The sequence below is a fragment of the Bolinopsis microptera genome, chromosome 5 (genome assembly GCF_026151205.1).
Source record: "Bolinopsis microptera isolate Bmic1 chromosome 5, MBARI_Bmic_1.0, whole genome shotgun sequence".
Classification (NCBI taxonomy): domain Eukaryota; kingdom Metazoa; phylum Ctenophora; class Tentaculata; order Lobata; family Bolinopsidae; genus Bolinopsis; species Bolinopsis microptera.
In genome coordinates, this window is record NC_087076.1 from 19,812,661 (window position 1) to 19,835,804 (window position 23,144).

Sequence of the window (23,144 nt, forward strand, 5' to 3'; positions counted from 1 at the left end):
CTCGTTCCCATTTTCAGAAAAGAAAATTTCTGAACGCACATTTTACAGATTGGATGAAATTTTTGCCCACAAACCAATTAGTCAGTTAATTGATGATGGTATAAAACCAAATTGGGGTACTGGAAATCAAAATCTCGAAAAAAATTGGAAAATCATACTGTTCCATACTCTGTCCCATTTTCAGTTTTTGGAGCTGAAATTTCCAGGGCCGAAATTTTACAGTTTCGGCCGAATTTCTGACCTGCAACCAATTAGTCAGTCAACTATAGATGCCAAATGACACGATTGAGGTGCTGGAAGTTTGATTCGGCCTCGTTACGAGCACAATTACTATCCATGATACATGAATAATGAATATATTGGAGTATACCTTATCGGACATTATATTGGGGGAACATTGCATTACATGAGTATAGCTGGGGGGGGGGGGGGGGGGGGTTAATGCCCTTAACTCCATAATTATGTCCACTCACGACATGTCCGTTCATTAAATTTGTCAACCCAAAGTGCGATAAGGTTATAACACAGTAAAACAGTCGACTGTATACACACACCAAAGCGTACCAAACTCGGTTCTAAAACTTGAAGGGGCCAGACATCCTTGGTCAGTAAGATAAGATTGAGATGAATTGATAAACATAAGAAGCTAAATACTCACCGCAAGTATAATCAGTCTCTAGCAATTAGCATATTATTCTATTCAATTACATTCAAACTTATTTCTTTCTATTATATCTATCCCTCTTGTAGTATATCAGAATTAAGTCTCTGCATTCATGATTCAAAGTTAACCGGTGTACAGTCCTGGTATCTGTAAGGGATTACGAAAGAACCTAACAGAGTGATAAGATTCTTAACCACTGGACTGTGCCCGGGTTAAATATGTTTAACACGGCTTTTGTCCGAATCAGGTGACCGAAAAACAATAACTGCTCTCCGAATTTGAAATCTGATCCGTATACGACACATTTCGAATCAAAAATATGGTATGAATTGTTAAATTGTTGCTAATTTTCGAAAGACGTTGGCTTCCAATACGTAAGCAATATGCAATAGCTCCAGTCATGAGTCCGAACTGGTTAATTTCTGGAAAGGGTTCTTGTAGTTGGTAACAGTTTTGCCAGGAAGGAGTCCGTAACCCTTCCAAAACTCCGAACACTTCCAAAGTTCCATATGGTAAGTATAGTTGAAAAAATTTAGTGTAACGATGAATTTAAGTGTAGAAAATTGTAATTGAATTATTTAAGACCTAGCTAAATGTAACAAATACAATAATTGTTGGGACAATCTGAGTGTTTTACAATCTGGTGCAAATTACAGTATCATGGAACTTTATTCAATAATATATATACATAAAATATATATGGGGTCTGATCAAATAATATTCAACAAATCAATTAAAAAGTTATTGCACTTTATCCAAAGAAAGGCTGTTCAGGTACGACTCTCAATCAATAAGCAACATTTCAAAGTTAAGTCTGACAGGGTCTACGGAATTTAGAGTCCCAATCCATGCAGATCTAGTGATCAGTGTGACGAGATCTCAAATCATGTGTGCGTACCGGGTCCCACGCTAATGCACTTGTGATCACCGCACACTTAATCACTGTACACGTGATCACTGATTTCACATTCCGATCACGTGTTTTACAGGACGGATGTAATCCAAACCAGTCTGGTCTAACGAGCTGATGCAGCTATTAGGCTAACGAGAAAACCGAGAGGGTATAAAAACAGTTTCAATTCGTCATAAGCCATCATCGTATCTGTCTACCTTTGTTCACTACCACTTCCATTTCCAATAATATGTTCGCAGCAATCAAAAAGTATTTCTTCCCTACACCCCTCTTGACACACTTTGACGTTTTGCAGAAGTTAGGATCTGGAGGCTATGGGACAGTCTATCTGGCTCGGAGGAAGCAAGACAACACTACTGTAGCCGTAAAGAAGATCAAGAAGAAGAGAGTCCGTGAGTACGTGACCACCCCAGTGGGAGACCTACCTTTGGAGATCTACATCGCAATGAGCATGTCCCACACCAACATCATCAAAACGAGTGGGTTCCTGAAGAGCGGCGGATCCTGGTGCATGGTGATGGAACACTGTGTTGGGTACCTGGACCTCACTTCCTACATTCATTACAACAATACCCTCTCTCAGCTCACATCCAGGAAGATATTTATACAGACCTACAAGGCGCTCACCTACTGCTTCCGACAGAACGTCGTCCACAGAGATGTCAAAACAGACAACATCCTCGTGCACTGGTCCAACCACCAAGTCAAGCTTATAGACTTTGGAATTTCCAGTTTCGTGCGAGCAAACACAAAAGTGAACGAGGACAAGGGAACAGACATCTTCATGCCTCCAGAGTTCTTCATCAAACGCAGCTACGACCCTCTCGGTGGAACTGTCTGGGCACTAGGTTGTCTCCTCTACTGCATGATATTCGGAGAAGTTCCCTTCGTAGACGTGGAAGAAGTCCTCTACAAAGATCTGACATATTCCCTGCCCAGCCCTACTGATGATCCAGCCTCAAACTACTGTTTAGACCTGATAGAGCGGTGTTTGGAGAAGAACGAGAACGATAGAGTTTCTTATAAGAATATCAGCTATCATCCCTGGATTGCAAGACATGATCAGTCAAAGTGAAATGAAACTGTCCACCTCGGATCACATTGACCTTGGATCATATTGATCTTGAAAATTTGTTTGTGTAAATATATGCTGTATGGAATTAATAGCTTTATGATAATAAGTAAAACAAACCTTCTTATTATGTACATACATTAATGAATTAGTACAGTAGAATAACAAACATTTAAATCAAATTGTTGAACAAATAGTAAATACTCAAACGAATAAACGTTTAAATCACGATTTTCAACACCCAAAAATTTAAACTAAATTCTAACTACAGAAAAACAAAAATTATATTTGAGATTCATCACTGTAAATAAAGTTCTTTAATCATTCGCTCTTCTTCGGTTATTTGTTTTAACTCTTTGCCGATAATAAAGCGGTTTAAGAGCAGGACTGCATCTTGATAGCATTGACCGCTACCAGGTGGGTGGTATCACCATGTTTCACCACCATCTGACCTGGCCTACTGTTACTCATCCTCATGTGCTTCCTGTCGATAGACACCTGAGATGGAATACTGTTAAAGTGTTAACTAATGGTCACCAGAGATGGAATACATCTGATAATGTCTAGACAATTGCTGATATTGTCATGAAGAAGAATATTGCCTCCCTGATACACAGGCGCATGTTGCTAGGGTATTCATTGGACATCACAAGCGGTAAATAATCAAGAAACTTATGAGAGTAGAAGTTTGAAATTCTAAATATAATCCAAATGTGCCAATTGACCTGGTTACCCCCGATGGAACAGACGGCCTGGTATCCTCTGGGTAAACACCCGTCAGCAGGTATTGCGACTAAGTTAGCTCCAGAGGGAACAGAGGATCCTGCTCCTTTGTAGCTAAAACTGACCTCTGACAGTGCGATTGCAGCTGGTACCTGGGAGGGGTTGTTATTGTGGGAGAAGGGATTATATTATTATCAATCAGTGGCTTGAGAAAAAGAATGTTTGATTAAAACAATAGAAACTATCGCATTTCAGTTTATATCATGTTCATTGTTCAAAATGTGAGTTTGGTTGTATTTACTGTGAAATCATATCAAATAATGGAGTTTGGCCTGTAAAAGTATTTTGTTTAAAAAATACCTTGATACGCTGTCCATTGATCTTCACTGAGAAGGTTCCAGGTCGAGCCGCTCTATTTCTAAAGTACCTTCCAGGAATTACAGCAGAGTTTCCTTTGATATTAACCTAACAAATTTAACAGTATTAACATACTAAGGTTTATAGTTATAACATGACAAGTTTCTAGTTTTAACATACCACCGGACCCAAGTAGTCTAAGCGATCTTAGGGAAATACGACAAGTTGATTGAGCAAATGAACCAAAAAATTAAATTAGCTAATCAAGTTAATTAAGTCTATTTATTTAATAAACCTGGTAGAATCTGTCAGGGTAGACGGGAGTTCCACTGATATTACAAGAGGGTGCGTCAGTTGGTCGACGTGAAGGTCTGTTCATCATACTTGCAGGTATCACCACTATAGGCCTCTTGTCCTGAAATGCGTTCGGTAATATTGTGACTATACGTTTATACTATAGTGCTACCACAGTGCTACCACAGTGCTACCACAGTGCTACCACAGTGCTACCACAGTGCTACCACAGTGCTACCACAGTGCTACCACAGTGCTACCACAGTGCTACCACAGTGCTACCACAGTGCTACCACAGTGCTACCACAGTGCTACCACAGTGCTACCACAGTGCTACCACAGTGCTACCACAGTGCTACCACAGTGCTACCACAGTGCTACCACAGTGCTACCACAGTGCTACCACAGTGCTACCACAGTGCTACCACAGTGCTACCACAGTGCTACCACAGTGCTACCACAGTGCTACCACAGTGCTACCACAGTGCTACCACAGTGCTACCACAGTGCTACCACAGTGCTACCACAGTGCTACCACAGTGCTACCACAGTGCTACCACAGTGCTACCACAGTGCTACCACAGTGCTACCACAGTGCTACCACAGTGCTACCACAGTGCTACCACAGTGCTACCACAGTGCTACCACAGTGCTACCACAGTGCTACCACAGTGCTACCACAGTGCTACCACAGTGCTACCACAGTGCTACCACAGTGCTACCACAGTGCTACCACAGTGCTACCACAGTGCTACCACAGTGCTACCACAGTGCTACCACAGTGCTACCACAGTGCTACCACAGTGCTACCACAGTGCTACCACAGTGCTACCACAGTGCTACCACAGTGCTACCACAGTGCTACCACAGTGCTACCACAGTGCTACCACAGTGCTACCACAGTGCTACCACAGTGCTACCACAGTGCTACCACAGTGCTACCACAGTGCTACCACAGTGCTACCACAGTGCTACCACAGTGCTACCACAGTGCTACCACAGTGCTACCACAGTGCTACCACAGTGCTACCACAGTGCTACCACAGTGCTACCACAGTGCTACCACAGTGCTACCACAGTGCTACCACAGTGCTACCACAGTGCTACCACAGTGCTACCACAGTGCTACCACAGTGCTACCACAGTGCTACCACAGTGCTACCACAGTGCTACCACAGTGCTACCACAGTGCTACCACAGTGCTACCACAGTGCTACCACAGTGCTACCACAGTGCTACCACAGTGCTACCACAGTGCTACCACAGTGCTACCACAGTGCTACCACAGTGCTACCACAGTGCTACCACAGTGCTACCACAGTGCTACCACAGTGCTACCACAGTGCTACCACAGTGCTACCACAGTGCTACCACAGTGCTACCACAGTGCTACCACAGTGCTACCACAGTGCTACCACAGTGCTACCACAGTGCTACCACAGTGCTACCACAGTGCTACCACAGTGCTACCACAGTGCTACCACAGTGCTACCACAGTGCTACCACAGTGCTACCACAGTGCTACCACAGTGCTACCACAGTGCTACCACAGTGCTACCACAGTGCTACCACAGTGCTACCACAGTGCTACCACAGTGCTACCACAGTGCTACCACAGTGCTACCACAGTGCTACCACAGTGCTACCACAGTGCTGCTACAGTGCTACCACAGTGCTACCACAGTGCTACCACAGTGCTACCACAGTGCTACCACAGTGCTACCACAGTGCTACCACAGTGCTACCACAGTGCTACCACAGTGCTACCACAGTGCTACCACAGTGCTACCGCAGTGCTACCACAGTGCTACCACAGTGCTACCACAGTGCTACCACAGTGCTACCACAGTGCTACCACAGTGCTACCACAGTGATACCATAGTGATCTCATACTGCTACCACAGTGCTATCATAGTGATATCATCACGTATCAAATTTAAAATGGAAAGTCTACCGTTTATTAAAGTTAAATCATTGACACATTTTTTGTACGATCGTTAATGTATTTCGTATCATGATAGAAAAATGGCAAAAATCTAATAATGATTTCATAGATGGTCACCTTAGCCACGGGTTTGTAGGTAGGTTTCACAGAGCCATCATTGTTGAACATAACAAACAGGGGGAAGGATCTGGTTCCACGAGGCAATCCTTGAGACATAAACTTAGGAGCACCCATAGCAGGGTATGTGGGATATGGTAGCTTGGTTGGAGAATCACCATCATCAGAGGATGAGTCTCCAGAAGATGAACTGGGATCAGAAGACATGTAGCCAGGACCTCCAGGAGAAAGGAAAGCTTGTGCACCAGTAGGCGATGGTATGAAACCACAAGGACTTGGAATAAAACCTCCAGGACCCTCAGGGCCATATGGTCCGACAGAAGTCGGTCCGTATGGTCCAGCAAAAGTAGGTCCGTAAGGTCCAACAGAAGCAGGTCCGTATGGTCCAGCTGGATCAATAAGTCCTACAGATGAAGGTACTCCGTAGGGTCCAGCAGACGCAAGTCCAGCAGAAGTAGGTCCGTAGGGTCCAGCAGAAGCAGGTCCAGCAGAAGTAGGTCCGTAGGGTCCAGCAGACGCAGGTCCAGCAGAAGTAGGTCCGTAAGTTCCGGCAGAAACAGGTCCGTATGGTCCAGTAGAAGCAGGTCCAGTAGAAGTAAGTCCGTAAGGTCCGGCAGAAGTAGGACCGTAAGGTCCGGAAGAAGTAGGTCTGTATGGTCCAGCGCCTCCAGCACCTCCGGAAGAAATATCAATGTCGATAGAGGGACCAACTCCTGCACCAGAACCAGCACCGTATTGACCGGCACCTCCAGCACCACCAGCACCAGGACCGTACAGTCCACCGGCACCACCAGATGGTGAAATAAGTCCAGCTCCAGAAGGACCGGATGAAGGTCCAGCACCTCCAGCAGCAGAAACAACAAATACGACGTGCACTGATCCACCATATGCAACTAGGACACTTCCTAGATTGCTTGGGTTTGGTGAGATGGCAGCTCCAGAGACGATAACAGTTGCACCACTAGGTAGAGTTACACTGTAAGAACCTCCGGCAGAAATGAGGATTCCGTTGAACATGAATCCACCAGCACCTCCGGCACCACCAGCAGCGCCAGCACCTCCTGCACCAGAGCCATACATACCTGCTCCAGCGCCTCCAGCACCTCCGGAGTAAATATCAATGTCGATAGAGGGACCAACTCCTGCACCAGAACCAGCACCGTATTGACCGGCACCTCCAGCACCACCAGCACCAGGACCGTACAGTCCACCGGCACCACCAGATGGTGAAATAAGTCCAGCTCCAGAAGGACCGGATGAAGGTCCAGCACCTCCAGCAGCAGAAACAACAAATACGACGTGCACTGATCCACCATATGCAACTAGGACACTTCCTGGATTGCTTGGGTTTGGTGAGATGGCAGCTCCAGAGACGATAACAGTGGCACCACTAGGTAGAGTTACACTGTAAGAACCTCCGGCGGAAATGAGGATTCCGTTGAACATGAATCCACCAGCACCTCCGGCACCACCAGCAGCGCCAGCACCTCCTGCACCAGAGCCATACATACCTGCTCCAGCGCCTCCAGCACCTCCGGAGTAAATATCAATGTCGATAGAGGGACCAACTCCTGCACCAGAACCAGCACCGTATTGACCGGCACCTCCAGCACCACCAGCACCAGGACCGTACAGTCCACCGGCACCACCAGATGGTGAAATAAGTCCAGCTCCAGAAGGACCGGATGAAGGTCCAGCACCTCCAGCAGCAGAAACAACAAATACGACGTGCACTGATCCACCATATGCAACTAGGACACTTCCTGGATTGCTTGGGTTTGGTGAGATGGCAGCTCCAGAGACGATAACAGTGGCACCACTAGGTAGAGTTACACTGTAAGAACCTCCGGCGGAAATGAGGATTCCGTTGAACATGAATCCACCAGCACCTCCGGTACCACCAGCAGCGCCAGCACCTCCTGCACCAGAGCCATACATACCTGCTCCAGCGCCTCCAGCACCTCCGGAGTAAATATCAATGTCGATAGAGGGACCAACTCCTGCACCAGAACCAGCACCGTATTGACCGGCACCTCCAGCACCACCAGCACCAGGACCGTACAGTCCACCGGCACCACCAGATGGTGAAATAAGTCCAGCTCCAGAAGGACCGGATGAAGGTCCAGCACCTCCAGCAGCAGAAACAACAAATACGACGTGCACTGATCCACCATATGCAACTAGGACACTTCCTGGATTGCTTGGGTTTGGTGAGATGGCAGCTCCAGAGACGATAACAGTGGCACCACTAGGTAGAGTTACACTGTAAGAACCTCCGGCGGAAATGAGGATTCCGTTGAACATGAATCCACCAGCACCTCCGGCACCACCAGCAGCGCCAGCACCTCCTGCACCAGAACCATACATACCTGCTCCAGCGCCTCCAGCACCTCCGGAGTAAATATCAATGTCGATAGAGGGACCAACTCCTGCACCAGAACCAGCACCGTATTGACCGGCACCTCCAGCACCACCAGCACCAGGACCGTACAGTCCACCGGCACCACCAGATGGTGAAATAAGTCCAGCTCCAGAAGGACCGGATGAAGGTCCAGCACCTCCAGCAGCAGAAACAACAAATACGACGTGCACTGATCCACCATATGCAACTAGGACACTTCCTGGATTGCTTGGGTTTGGTGAGATGGCAGCTCCAGAGACGATAACAGTGGCACCACTAGGTAGAGTTACACTGTAAGAACCTCCGGCGGAAATGAGGATTCCGTTGAACATGAATCCACCAGCACCTCCGGCACCACCAGCAGCGCCAGCACCTCCTGCACCAGAGCCATACATACCTGCTCCAGCGCCTCCAGCACCTCCGGAGTAAATATCAATGTCGATAGAGGGACCAACTCCTGCACCAGAACCAGCACCGTATTGACCGGCACCTCCAGCACCACCAGCACCAGGACCGTACAGTCCACCGGCACCACCAGATGGTGAAATAAGTCCAGCTCCAGAAGGACCGGATGAAGGTCCAGCACCTCCAGCACCTCCAGCAGCAGAAACAACAAATACGACGTGCACTGATCCACCATATGCAACTAGGACACTTCCTGGATTGCTTGGGTTTGGTGAGATGGCAGCTCCAGAGACGATAACAGTGGCACCACTAGGTAGAGTTACACTGTAAGAACCTCCGGCGGAAATGAGGATTCCGTTGAACATGAATCCACCAGCACCTCCGGCACCACCAGCAGCGCCAGCACCTCCTGCACCAGAGCCATACATACCTGCTCCAGCGCCTCCAGCACCTCCGGAGTAAATATCAATGTCGATAGAGGGACCAACTCCTGCACCAGAACCAGCACCGTATTGACCGGCACCTCCAGCACCACCAGCACCAGGACCGTACAGTCCACCGGCACCACCAGATGGTGAAATAAGTCCAGCTCCAGAAGGACCGGATGAAGGTCCAGCACCTCCAGCAGCAGAAACAACAAATACGACGTGCACTGATCCACCATATGCAACTAGGACACTTCCTGGATTGCTTGGGTTTGGTGAGATGGCAGCTCCAGAGACGATAACAGTGGCACCACTAGGTAGAGTTACACTGTAAGAACCTCCGGCGGAAATGAGGATTCCGTTGAACATGAATCCACCAGCACCTCCGGCACCACCAGCAGCGCCAGCACCTCCTGCACCAGAGCCATACATACCTGCTCCAGCGCCTCCAGCACCTCCGGAGTAAATATCAATGTCGATAGAGGGACCAACTCCTGCACCAGAACCAGCACCGTATTGACCGGCACCTCCAGCACCACCAGCACCAGGACCGTACAGTCCACCGGCACCACCAGATGGTGAAATAAGTCCAGCTCCAGAAGGACCGGATGAAGGTCCAGCACCTCCAGCACCTCCAGCAGCAGAAACAACAAATACGACGTGCACTGATCCACCATATGCAACTAGGACACTTCCTGGATTGCTTGGGTTTGGTGAGATGGCAGCTCCAGAGACGATAACAGTGGCACCACTAGGTAGAGTTACACTGTAAGAACCTCCGGCGGAAATGAGGATTCCGTTGAACATGAATCCACCAGCACCTCCGGCACCACCAGCAGCGCCAGCACCTCCTGCACCAGAGCCATACATACCTGCTCCAGCGCCTCCAGCACCTCCGGAGTAAATATCAATGTCGATAGAGGGACCAACTCCTGCACCAGAACCAGCACCGTATTGACCGGCACCTCCAGCACCACCAGCACCAGGACCGTACAGTCCACCGGCACCACCAGATGGTGAAATAAGTCCAGCTCCAGAAGGACCGGATGAAGGTCCAGCACCTCCAGCAGCAGAAACAACAAATACGACGTGCACTGATCCACCATATGCAACTAGGACACTTCCTGGATTGCTTGGGTTTGGTGAGATGGCAGCTCCAGAGACGATAACAGTGGCACCACTAGGTAGAGTTACACTGTAAGAACCTCCGGCGGAAATGAGGATTCCGTTGAACATGAATCCACCAGCACCTCCGGCACCACCAGCAGCGCCAGCACCTCCTGCACCAGAGCCATACATACCTGCTCCAGCGCCTCCAGCACCTCCGGAGTAAATATCAATGTCGATAGAGGGACCAACTCCTGCACCAGAACCAGCACCGTATTGACCGGCACCTCCAGCACCACCAGCACCAGGACCGTACAGTCCACCGGCACCACCAGATGGTGAAATAAGTCCAGCTCCAGAAGGACCGGATGAAGGTCCAGCACCTCCAGCAGCAGAAACAACAAATACGACGTGCACTGATCCACCATATGCAACTAGGACACTTCCTGGATTGCTTGGGTTTGGTGAGATGGCAGCTCCAGAGACGATAACAGTGGCACCACTAGGTAGAGTTACACTGTAAGAACCTCCGGCGGAAATGAGGATTCCGTTGAACATGAATCCACCAGCACCTCCGGCACCACCAGCAGCGCCAGCACCTCCTGCACCAGAGCCATACATACCTGCTCCAGCGCCTCCAGCACCTCCGGAGTAAATATCAATGTCGATAGAGGGACCAACTCCTGCACCAGAACCAGCACCGTATTGACCGGCACCTCCAGCACCACCAGCACCAGGACCGTACAGTCCACCGGCACCACCAGATGGTGAAATAAGTCCAGCTCCAGAAGGACCGGATGAAGGTCCAGCACCTCCAGCAGCAGAAACAACAAATACGACGTGCACTGATCCACCATATGCAACTAGGACACTTCCTGGATTGCTTGGGTTTGGTGAGATGGCAGCTCCAGAGACGATAACAGTGGCACCACTAGGTAGAGTTACACTGTAAGAACCTCCGGCGGAAATGAGGATTCCGTTGAACATGAATCCACCAGCACCTCCGGCACCACCAGCAGCGCCAGCACCTCCTGCACCAGAGCCATACATACCTGCTCCAGCGCCTCCAGCACCTCCGGAGTAAATATCAATGTCGATAGAGGGACCAACTCCTGCACCAGAACCAGCACCGTATTGACCGGCACCTCCAGCACCACCAGCACCAGGACCGTACAGTCCACCGGCACCACCAGATGGTGAAATAAGTCCAGCTCCAGAAGGACCGGATGAAGGTCCAGCACCTCCAGCAGCAGAAACAACAAATACGACGTGCACTGATCCACCATATGCAACTAGGACACTTCCTGGATTGCTTGGGTTTGGTGAGATGGCAGCTCCAGAGACGATAACAGTGGCACCACTAGGTAGAGTTACACTGTAAGAACCTCCGGCGGAAATGAGGATTCCGTTGAACATGAATCCACCAGCACCTCCGGCACCACCAGCAGCGCCAGCACCTCCTGCACCAGAGCCATACATACCTGCTCCAGCGCCTCCAGCACCTCCGGAGTAAATATCAATGTCGATAGAGGGACCAACTCCTGCACCAGAACCAGCACCGTATTGACCGGCACCTCCAGCACCACCAGCACCAGGACCGTACAGTCCACCGGCACCACCAGATGGTGAAATAAGTCCAGCTCCAGAAGGACCGGATGAAGGTCCAGCACCTCCAGCAGCAGAAACAACAAATACGACGTGCACTGATCCACCATATGCAACTAGGACACTTCCTGGATTGCTTGGGTTTGGTGAGATGGCAGCTCCAGAGACGATAACAGTGGCACCACTAGGTAGAGTTACACTGTAAGAACCTCCGGCGGAAATGAGGATTCCGTTGAACATGAATCCACCAGCACCTCCGGCACCACCAGCAGCGCCAGCACCTCCTGCACCAGAGCCATACATACCTGCTCCAGCGCCTCCAGCACCTCCGGAGTAAATATCAATGTCGATAGAGGGACCAACTCCTGCACCAGAACCAGCACCGTATTGACCGGCACCTCCAGCACCACCAGCACCAGGACCGTACAGTCCACCGGCACCACCAGATGGTGAAATAAGTCCAGCTCCAGAAGGACCGGATGAAGGTCCAGCACCTCCAGCAGCAGAAACAACAAATACGACGTGCACTGATCCACCATATGCAACTAGGACACTTCCTGGATTGCTTGGGTTTGGTGAGATGGCAGCTCCAGAGACGATAACAGTGGCACCACTAGGTAGAGTTACACTGTAAGAACCTCCGGCGGAAATGAGGATTCCGTTGAACATGAATCCACCAGCACCTCCGGCACCACCAGCAGCGCCAGCACCTCCTGCACCAGAGCCATACATACCTGCTCCAGCGCCTCCAGCACCTCCGGAGTAAATATCAATGTCGATAGAGGGACCAACTCCTGCACCAGAACCAGCACCGTATTGACCGGCACCTCCAGCACCACCAGCACCAGGACCGTACAGTCCACCGGCACCACCAGATGGTGAAATAAGTCCAGCTCCAGAAGGACCGGATGAAGGTCCAGCACCTCCAGCAGCAGAAACAACAAATACGACGTGCACTGATCCACCATATGCAACTAGGACACTTCCTGGATTGCTTGGGTTTGGTGAGATGGCAGCTCCAGAGACGATAACAGTGGCACCACTAGGTAGAGTTACACTGTAAGAACCTCCGGCGGAAATGAGGATTCCGTTGAACATGAATCCACCAGCACCTCCGGCACCACCAGCAGCGCCAGCACCTCCTGCACCAGAGCCATACATACCTGCTCCAGCGCCTCCAGCACCTCCGGAGTAAATATCAATGTCGATAGAGGGACCAACTCCTGCACCAGAACCAGCACCGTATTGACCGGCACCTCCAGCACCACCAGCACCAGGACCGTACAGTCCACCGGCACCACCAGATGGTGAAATAAGTCCAGCTCCAGAAGGACCGGATGAAGGTCCAGCACCTCCAGCAGCAGAAACAACAAATACGACGTGCACTGATCCACCATATGCAACTAGGACACTTCCTGGATTGCTTGGGTTTGGTGAGATGGCAGCTCCAGAGACGATAACAGTGGCACCACTAGGTAGAGTTACACTGTAAGAACCTCCGGCGGAAATGAGGATTCCGTTGAACATGAATCCACCAGCACCTCCGGCACCACCAGCAGCGCCAGCACCTCCTGCACCAGAGCCATACATACCTGCTCCAGCGCCTCCAGCACCTCCGGAGTAAATATCAATGTCGATAGAGGGACCAACTCCTGCACCAGAACCAGCACCGTATTGACCGGCACCTCCAGCACCACCAGCACCAGGACCGTACAGTCCACCGGCACCACCAGATGGTGAAATAAGTCCAGCTCCAGAAGGACCGGATGAAGGTCCAGCACCTCCAGCAGCAGAAACAACAAATACGACGTGCACTGATCCACCATATGCAACTAGGACACTTCCTGGATTGCTTGGGTTTGGTGAGATGGCAGCTCCAGAGACGATAACAGTGGCACCACTAGGTAGAGTTACACTGTAAGAACCTCCGGCAGAAATGAGGATTCCGTTGAACATGAATCCACCAGCACCTCCGGCACCACCAGCAGCGCCAGCACCTCCTGCACCAGAGCCATACATACCTGCTCCAGCGCCTCCAGCACCTCCGGAGTAAATATCAATGTCGATAGAGGGACCAACTCCTGCACCAGAACCAGCACCGTATTGACCGGCACCTCCAGCACCACCAGCACCAGGACCGTACAGTCCACCGGCACCACCAGATGGTGAAATAAGTCCAGCTCCAGAAGGACCGGATGAAGGTCCAGCACCTCCAGCAGCAGAAACAACAAATACGACGTGCACTGATCCACCATATGCAACTAGGACACTTCCTGGATTGCTTGGGTTTGGTGAGATGGCAGCTCCAGAGACGATAACAGTGGCACCACTAGGTAGAGTTACACTGTAAGAACCTCCGGCGGAAATGAGGATTCCGTTGAACATGAATCCACCAGCACCTCCGGCACCACCAGCAGCGCCAGCACCTCCTGCACCAGAGCCATACATACCTGCTCCAGCGCCTCCAGCACCTCCGGAGTAAATATCAATGTCGATAGAGGGACCAACTCCTGCACCAGAACCAGCACCGTATTGACCGGCACCTCCAGCACCACCAGCACCAGGACCGTACAGTCCACCGGCACCACCAGATGGTGAAATAAGTCCAGCTCCAGAAGGACCGGATGAAGGTCCAGCACCTCCAGCAGCAGAAACAACAAATACGACGTGCACTGATCCACCATATGCAACTAGGACACTTCCTGGATTGCTTGGGTTTGGTGAGATGGCAGCTCCAGAGACGATAACAGTGGCACCACTAGGTAGAGTTACACTGTAAGAACCTCCGGCGGAAATGAGGATTCCGTTGAACATGAATCCACCAGCACCTCCGGCACCACCAGCAGCGCCAGCACCTCCTGCACCAGAGCCATACATACCTGCTCCAGCACCTCCAGCACCTCCGGAGTAAATATCAATGTCGATAGAGGGACCAACTCCTGCACCAGAACCAGCACCGTATTGACCGGCACCTCCAGCACCACCAACACCAGGACCGTACAGTCCACCGGCACCACCAGATGGTGAAATAAGTCCAGCTCCAGAAGGACCGGATGAAGGTCCAGCACCTCCAGCAGCAGAAACAACAAATACGACGTGCACTGATCCACCATATGCAACTAGGACACTTCCTGGATTGCTTGGGTTTGGTGAGATGGCAGCTCCAGAGACGATAACAGTGGCACCACTAGGTAGAGTTACACTGTAAGAACCTCCGGCGGAAATGAGGATTCCGTTGAACATGAATCCACCAGCACCTCCGGCACCACCAGCAGCGCCAGCACCTCCTGCACCAGAGCCATACATACCTGCTCCAGCGCCTCCAGCACCTCCGGAGTAAATATCAATGTCGATAGAGGGACCAACTCCTGCACCAGAACCAGCACCGTATTGACCGGCACCTCCAGCACCACCAGCACCAGGACCGTACAGTCCACCGGCACCACCAGATGGTGAAATAAGTCCAGCTCCAGAAGGACCGGATGAAGGTCCAGCACCTCCAGCAGCAGAAACAACAAATACGACGTGCACTGATCCACCATATGCAACTAGGACACTTCCTGGATTGCTTGGGTTTGGTGAGATGGCAGCTCCAGAGACGATAACAGTGGCACCACTAGGTAGAGTTACACTGTAAGAACCTCTGGCAGAAATGAGGATTCCGTTGAACATGAATCCACCAGCACCTCCGGCACCACCAGCAGCGCCAGCACCTCCTGCACCAGAGCCATACATACCTGCTCCAGCGCCTCCAGCACCTCCGGAGTAAATATCAATGTCGATAGAGGGACCAACTCCTGCACCAGAACCAGCACCGTATTGACCGGCACCTCCAGCACCACCAGCACCAGGACCGTACAGTCCACCGGCACCACCAGATGGTGAAATAAGTCCAGCTCCAGAAGGACCGGATGAAGGTCCAGCACCTCCAGCAGCAGAAACAACAAATACGACGTGCACTGATCCACCATATGCAACTAGGACACTTCCTGGATTGCTTGGGTTTGGTGAGATGGCAGCTCCAGAGACGATAACAGTGGCACCACTAGGTAGAGTTACACTGTAAGAACCTCCGGCGGAAATGAGGATTCCGTTGAACATGAATCCACCAGCACCTCCGGCACCACCAGCAGCGCCAGCACCTCCTGCACCAGAGCCATACATACCTGCTCCAGCGCCTCCAGCACCTCCGGAGTAAATATCAATGTCGATAGAGGGACCAACTCCTGCACCAGAACCAGCACCGTATTGACCGGCACCTCCAGCACCACCAGCACCAGGACCGTACAGTCCACCGGCACCACCAGATGGTGAAATAAGTCCAGCTCCAGAAGGACCGGATGAAGGTCCAGCACCTCCAGCAGCAGAAACAACAAATACGACGTGCACTGATCCACCATATGCAACTAGGACACTTCCTGGATTGCTTGGGTTTGGTGAGATGGCAGCTCCAGAGACGATAACAGTGGCACCACTAGGTAGAGTTACACTGTAAGAACCTCCGGCGGAAATGAGGATTCCGTTGAACATGAATCCACCAGCACCTCCGGCACCACCAGCAGCGCCAGCACCTCCTGCACCAGAGCCATACATACCTGCTCCAGCGCCTCCAGCACCTCCGGAGTAAATATCAATGTCGATAGAGGGACCAACTCCTGCACCAGAACCAGCACCGTATTGACCGGCACCTCCAGCACCACCAGCACCAGGACCGTACAGTCCACCGGCACCACCAGATGGTGAAATAAGTCCAGCTCCAGAAGGACCGGATGAAGGTCCAGCACCTCCAGCAGCAGAAACAACAAATACGACGTGCACTGATCCACCATATGCAACTAGGACACTTCCTGGATTGCTTGGGTTTGGTGAGATGGCAGCTCCAGAGACGATAACAGTGGCACCACTAGGTAGAGTTACACTGTAAGAACCTCCGGCGGAAATGAGGATTCCGTTGAACATGAATCCACCAGCACCTCCGGCACCACCAGCAGCGCCAGCACCTCCTGCACCAGAGCCATACATACCTGCTCCAGCGCCTCCAGCACCTCCGGAGTAAATATCAATGTCGATAGAGGGACCAACTCCTGCACCAGAACCAGCACCGTATTGACCGGCACCTCCAGCACCACCAGCACCAGGACCGTACAGTCCACCGGCACCACCAGATGGTGAAATAAGTCCAGCTCCAGAAGGACCGGATGAAGGTCCAGCACCTCCAGCAGCAGAAACAACAAATACGACGTGCACTGATCCACCATATGCAACTAGGACACTTCCTGGATTGCTTGGGTTTGGTGAGATGGCAGCTCCAGAGACGATAACAGTGGCACCACTAGGTAGAGTTACACTGTAAGAACCTCCGGCGGAAATGAGGATTCCGTTGAACATGAATCCACCAGCACCTCCGGCACCACCAGCAGCGCCAGCACCTCCTGCACCAGAGCCATACATACCTGCTCCAGCGCCTCCAGCACCTCCGGAGTAAATATCAATGTCGATAGAGGGACCAACTCCTGCACCAGAACCAGCACCGTATTGACCGGCACCTCCAGCACCACCAGCACCAGGACCGTACAGTCCACCGGCACCACCAGATGGTGAAATAAGTCCAGCTCCAGAAGGACCGGATGAAGGTCCAGCACCTCCAGCAGCAGAAACAACAAATACGACGTGCACTGATCCACCATATGCAACTAGGACACTTCCTGGATTGCTTGGGTTTGGTGAGATGGCAGCTCCAGAGACGATAACAGTGGCACCACTAGGTAGAGTTACACTGTAAGAACCTCCGGCGGAAATGAGGATTCCGTTGAACATGAATCCACCAGCACCACAAGCAGCGCCAGCACCTCCTGCACCAGAGTCATACATACCTGCTCCAGCGCCTCCAGCACCTCCGGAGTAAATATCAATGTCGATAGAGGGACCAACTCCTGCACCAGAACCAGCACCGTATTGACCGGCACCTCCAGCACCACCAGCACCAGGACCGTACAGTCCACCGGCACCACCAGATGGTGAAATAAGTCCAGCTCCAGAAGGACCGGATGAAGGTCCAGCACCTCCAGCAGCAGAAACAACAAATACGACGTGCACTGATCCACCAAATGCAACTAGGACACTTCCTGGATTGCTTGGGTTTGGTGAGATGGCAGCTCCAGAGACGATAACAGTGGCACCACTAGGTAGAGTTACACTGTAAGAACCTCCGGCGGAAATGAGGATTCCGTTGAACATGAATCCACCAGCACCTCCAGCACCACAAGCAGCGCCAGCACCTCCTGCACCAGAGTCATACATACCTGCTCCAGCGCCTCCAGCACCTCCGGAGTAAATATCAATGTCGATAGAGGGACCAACTCCTGCACCAGAACCAGCACCGTATTGTCCAGCACCACCAGCACCAGGACCGTACAGTCCACCGGCACCACCAGATGGTGAAATAAGTCCAGCTCCAGAAGGACCGGATGAAGGTCCAGCACCTCCAGCAGCAGAAACAACAAATACGACGTGCACTGATCCACCATATGCAACTAGGACACTTCCTGGATTGCTTGGGTTTGGTGAGATGGCAGCTCCAGAGACGATAACAGTGGCACCACTAGGTAGAGTTACACTGTAAGAACCTCCGGCGGAAATGAGGATTCCGTTGAACATGAATCCACCAGCACCTCCGGCACCACCAGCAGCGCCAGCACCTCCTGCACCAGAGCCATACATACCTGCTCCAGCACCTCCAGCACCTCCGGAGTAAATATCAATGTCGATAGAGGGACCAACTCCTGCACCAGAACCAGCACCGTATTGACCGGCACCTCCAGCACCACCAGCACCAGGACCGTACAGTCCACCGGCACCACCAGATGGTGAAATAAGTCCAGCTCCAGAAGGACCGGATGAAGGTCCAGCACCTCCAGCAGCAGAAACAACAAATACGACGTGCACTGATCCACCATATGCAACTAGGACACTTCCTGGATTGCTTGGGTTTGGTGAGATGGCAGCTCCAGAGACGATAACAGTGGCACCACTAGGTAGAGTTACACTGTAAGAACCTCCGGCGGAAATGAGGATTCCGTTGAACATGAATCCACCAGCACCTCCGGCACCACCAGCAGCGCCAGCACCTCCTGCACCAGAGCCATACATACCTGCTCCAGCGCCTCCAGCACCTCCGGAGTAAATATCAATGTCGATAGAGGGACCAACTCCTGCACCAGAACCAGCACCGTATTGACCGGCACCTCCAGCACCACCAGCACCAGGACCGTACAGTCCACCGGCACCACCAGATGGTGAAATAAGTCCAGCTCCAGAAGGACCGGATGAAGGTCCAGCACCTCCAGCAGCAGAAACAACAAATACGACGTGCACTGATCCACCATATGCAACTAGGACACTTCCTGGATTGCTTGGGTTTGGTGAGATGGCAGCTCCAGAGACGATAACAGTGGCACCACTAGGTAGAGTTACACTGTAAGAACCTCCGGCCTGAATGCGGATTCCGTTGAAATTGAAGCCAGCACCACCTGCAGTAGGAGCTGCACCTCCAGCAGCACCAGCACCTCCTGCACCAGAGCCATACATACCTGCTCCAGCGCCTCCAGCACCTCCGGAGTAAATATCAATGTCGATAGAGGGACCAACTCCTGCACCAGAACCAGCACCGTATTGACCGGCACCTCCAGCACCACCAGCACCAGGACCGTATAGTCCACCGGCACCTCCAGATGGTGAAATAAGTCCAGCTCCAGAAGGACCGGATGAAGGTCCAGCACCTCCAGCAGCAGAAACAACAAATACGACGTGCACTGATCCACCATATGCAACTAGGACACTTCCTGGATTGCTTGGGTTTGGTGAGATGGCAGCTCCAGAGACGATAACAGTGGCACCACTAGGAAGAGTTACACTGTAAGAACCTCCGGCGGAAATGAGGATTCCGTTGAACATGAATCCACCACCTGGTACACCATGATGTCCTCCTAGATTAGATGGACTACCTGGTACACCATGACGTACTTCTGGACCAGATGGACTACCTGGTACACCATGACGTCCTCCTGGACCAGATGGACTACCTGGTACACCATGACGTTCTCCTGGACCAGATGAACTACCCGGGAATCCTGGTCTACCTCCTGGACCAGATGGACTACCTGGTACACCATGACGTCTGACTGGACCAGATGGACTACCTGGTACACCATGACGTCCTCCTGGACCGGATGGACTACCCGGGAATCCTGGTTGTCTCCCTGGACTGGCTGGCCCTCGTGGCACTCCTGCTTGAGATCCAGGGAAAGTACCCGGAGACCCTGGGGATCCAGGGAAACCACCCGGAGACCCTGGGGATCCAGGAATTCCTCCTGGAGACCCTGGAGATCCAGGAATTCCACCTGGAGATCTGGGAGATCCTGGGCCAAGTTTTGGTTGTACAAGTTGTAAACTGGACACTGGATACGAAGATCCTCTGAATGTAACTATTACAGTTGATGGGTTGCTTGGGTTTTGAGCAATAGCAGATCCCGGTACAACAGGAGAACTTCCAGTCGGCAGTTTGACAAGATATCTGAGGTCAGGCTGGATGATAATTCCATTAAAGTTGAAAGCAGGACTCGGGAACAAGATTCTAGATCCAGAAAGAGAAGCTCGTGATTGTCTACGGGCCAGGGGCTTGTTCTTTCCATTTGGGAAGAGGATCAGTGCCACCTGCAAATAGATGTTTAAATGTTTTCTGGCATGTTTAAACAAACTTCTTATAATAGGAACAAGCTTCAAGATCCCGTAAGTGTTATAATTGAATTAACACTATTTCAGAATATGAGTATGACGTAGAAATTTCGATACGTTATTCAGCTATTTATTTCCATCAGAATTTGTCTTCACTGAGTCTATTCAGAAACAATCAGAAATTTGAATGGCAGAAATAACATTGAATGCAAAGGTTTTGTGTTACATTAACGTGTTAAATAATGTGTTATATTATTATTAACGATAACAAGGAGAAATGCTCACATTAATGACTGATTTATACTCTCGTTTAAGGACACCATTGCTCGAGAAGACGGAAGTAGCTGGGATAGCAGTGTAGTTGCTCAAATCAATTCCTGCTTGAATCGCGGGGGCCCCGAGACCTGAAAATCGAGATGTAAAATAAAATGTCTAAGATTTGTTTCGTCTAGAGGGTCATCAAAATACTAAGATATATCATAGACCACAGTCGCACTGGTTATCAAAAGAACTTCGACTGACTCTGAAAGGAGGAGTGTCAATAATTCATTATTTAAATATATCAAAAGGAACATACTCGGTGATCCACTTCCACAGACCATTTCAAAATCACTAATTTAACAAGAATTCAAGATAAGTTAACCGTAAGTTAACAGTAATGCAGTTATTGAGCAATTAATTCTATCTAAGGGTATTGGTGATATAATGTAGACAGTTAATAAGTATAAGCATAGTGTGTGTAATTTATCGTCACGTGACTACTGCTAGTGACCCCTATCATTATTTTGAATGAGTGATTTCTAAAATTGTCATTTCCGGGTGCTCATAAAGAAGAAATAGCCAATATCTTAGTGGCTTATAATTATATGTGTATTATACTTACCGATAAATCTAGTCTCTTGGTTAGCTTATTAATAGTTCAATCAATCAGGACCAGTAGATAGATTTGTGTGGTTTACGAATGAATTTAGGATAAGCTAGCCAGCCACGAAAATAATGGATAGAGGACCAATAAGGGTGCAAAATTAAACGGAGACGGTAGATTAATGGTAAAATTTTGACATTTTAATTCCTATTTTATCATAGCACCAAGGAGGCTACTTCCACCTTCAAACTAACATTTGTCTGGTGTTCCCCTGGTACAGAGATTGGGCATATGACTGACGGCTAAACTATGACCAAGTTCAGGAAAATGCTCTCAGTTTTACAGAAACGACAGAACCGCCATTTCAAGACCAAGAGTAGTGACTGTAAAGTATATATACTTTATATATAATTACAAGACTTGAGTTATATTGTTAACTTAATTATTAGTTTTTCTGGATTCTGAACCACGTGGATTTCATTTTCCAAATTAATAAATTCCAAATTAATAAATAAGCTCTCTAATAAGTTTTTGAGTCAACATGCGGAGCACATTGAAAGGTGCTCGCATAGAGACATATTTTAGAAACAACCAGTTATAACAGCTGATGGTTATATTATATGAATTTTACTTGATAAAGTGCTTATCTTAAAGTTAAATGTTTTTACAGGCTCTAATGATGTAGACAGTTTTTGGGTTTTTCCAAATAGTTTCTGATTATTCTGATTTGCGACAAATGATATTGCACTGTTAGGATAAACGACGTTTCAAAGTAACAACTTCTTATTCATGCTGACAAAATTGGTAAATATGTGAGAAAACTGTCTCATAAAATTTATTAATCAAAAATGGCTAAACGACAACAAATTGTTCAAATACTCGACTAAAATTAGAATCAAAATCTATATATATACAACACTACTCGATCTGCTATTCAATAAACTTAAAACATCCACTAAACAGCGAGTACGTGATTGTGATCGTGTGATGGAATGACATGTACAGTGATAACAGATGATTTAAGATGTAAGTGATAACAGATGATAAGGTAAAAGATACAATACATGTGAGATGGTGTATACACAATGTGAGTGAAAATATAGTGAGTGGTTACTGATTGTGAGTGAGATGTGAAAAAACATTAAAACTTACTACTGCTAGAAAACTTAAACTGTATGCAATAAAAAGGGAATGAATATCTAAAATTCTTCAGTACTAGCTATGATAAAACGTTTAATAGTATCCAGTTCTTCTCTCTTGTTAATTGTAGGGTTCAGATTAATAATAAACATCGCTTCAAAAATCTTTCTTCTGACAGTATTGGGTTCAATTCTTAAAATATCTACTTCTAAACTGGGATTTAACCCCTCATGACAGCTCGAATAATGTATGGCAAAAGCTTGACTAACATTAGAAGGGGTAGCAGGGTAGGTAGCGTAACGTAAGTGTTCTCCTACACGAGCATGTACTTTCCTACTGGTTTCTCCAACGTACAGCTGGTCACATAATTTACACTTA

General features: G+C 49.5%; 4 protein-coding genes across 4 annotated transcripts; 1 reads left to right on the plus strand and 3 right to left on the minus strand.

Moving 5' to 3' along the window:
- Positions 1-1,806: 1,806 nt before the first annotated feature.
- On the plus strand, positions 1,807-2,652 carry LOC134815532 (serine/threonine-protein kinase pim-1-like). Its single transcript, XM_063824072.1, has one exon. The coding sequence runs from the start codon at positions 1,807-1,809 to the stop codon at positions 2,650-2,652; it is 846 nt and encodes a 281-aa protein (XP_063680142.1).
- Positions 2,653-2,778: 126 nt separating this feature from the next.
- On the minus strand, positions 2,779-11,056 carry LOC134815852 (uncharacterized PE-PGRS family protein PE_PGRS54-like). The gene is made up of 5 exons (XM_063824434.1): positions 6,086-11,056; positions 4,025-4,144; positions 3,733-3,837; positions 3,375-3,524; positions 2,779-3,147 (listed from the first exon to the last, which is right to left on the minus strand). The coding sequence occupies exons 1-5, from the start codon at positions 11,042-11,044 to the stop codon at positions 3,025-3,027; spliced, it is 5,457 nt and encodes a 1,818-aa protein (XP_063680504.1). The 5' UTR covers positions 11,045-11,056; the 3' UTR covers positions 2,779-3,024.
- Positions 11,057-11,286: 230 nt separating this feature from the next.
- LOC134815533 (uncharacterized PE-PGRS family protein PE_PGRS54-like) lies at positions 11,287-16,987 on the minus strand. The gene is made up of 2 exons (XM_063824073.1): positions 11,380-16,987; positions 11,287-11,294 (listed from the first exon to the last, which is right to left on the minus strand). Exons 1-2 carry the CDS (start codon positions 16,985-16,987, stop codon positions 11,287-11,289), a joined length of 5,616 nt encoding a protein of 1,871 aa, XP_063680143.1.
- A 305-nt stretch (positions 16,988-17,292) lies between these two features.
- Positions 17,293-19,981, minus strand: LOC134815535 (WAG22 antigen-like). Its single transcript, XM_063824074.1, has 2 exons — positions 17,386-19,981; positions 17,293-17,300 (listed from the first exon to the last, which is right to left on the minus strand). The coding sequence occupies exons 1-2, from the start codon at positions 19,979-19,981 to the stop codon at positions 17,293-17,295; spliced, it is 2,604 nt and encodes an 867-aa protein (XP_063680144.1).
- Positions 19,982-23,144: the final 3,163 nt, after the last annotated feature.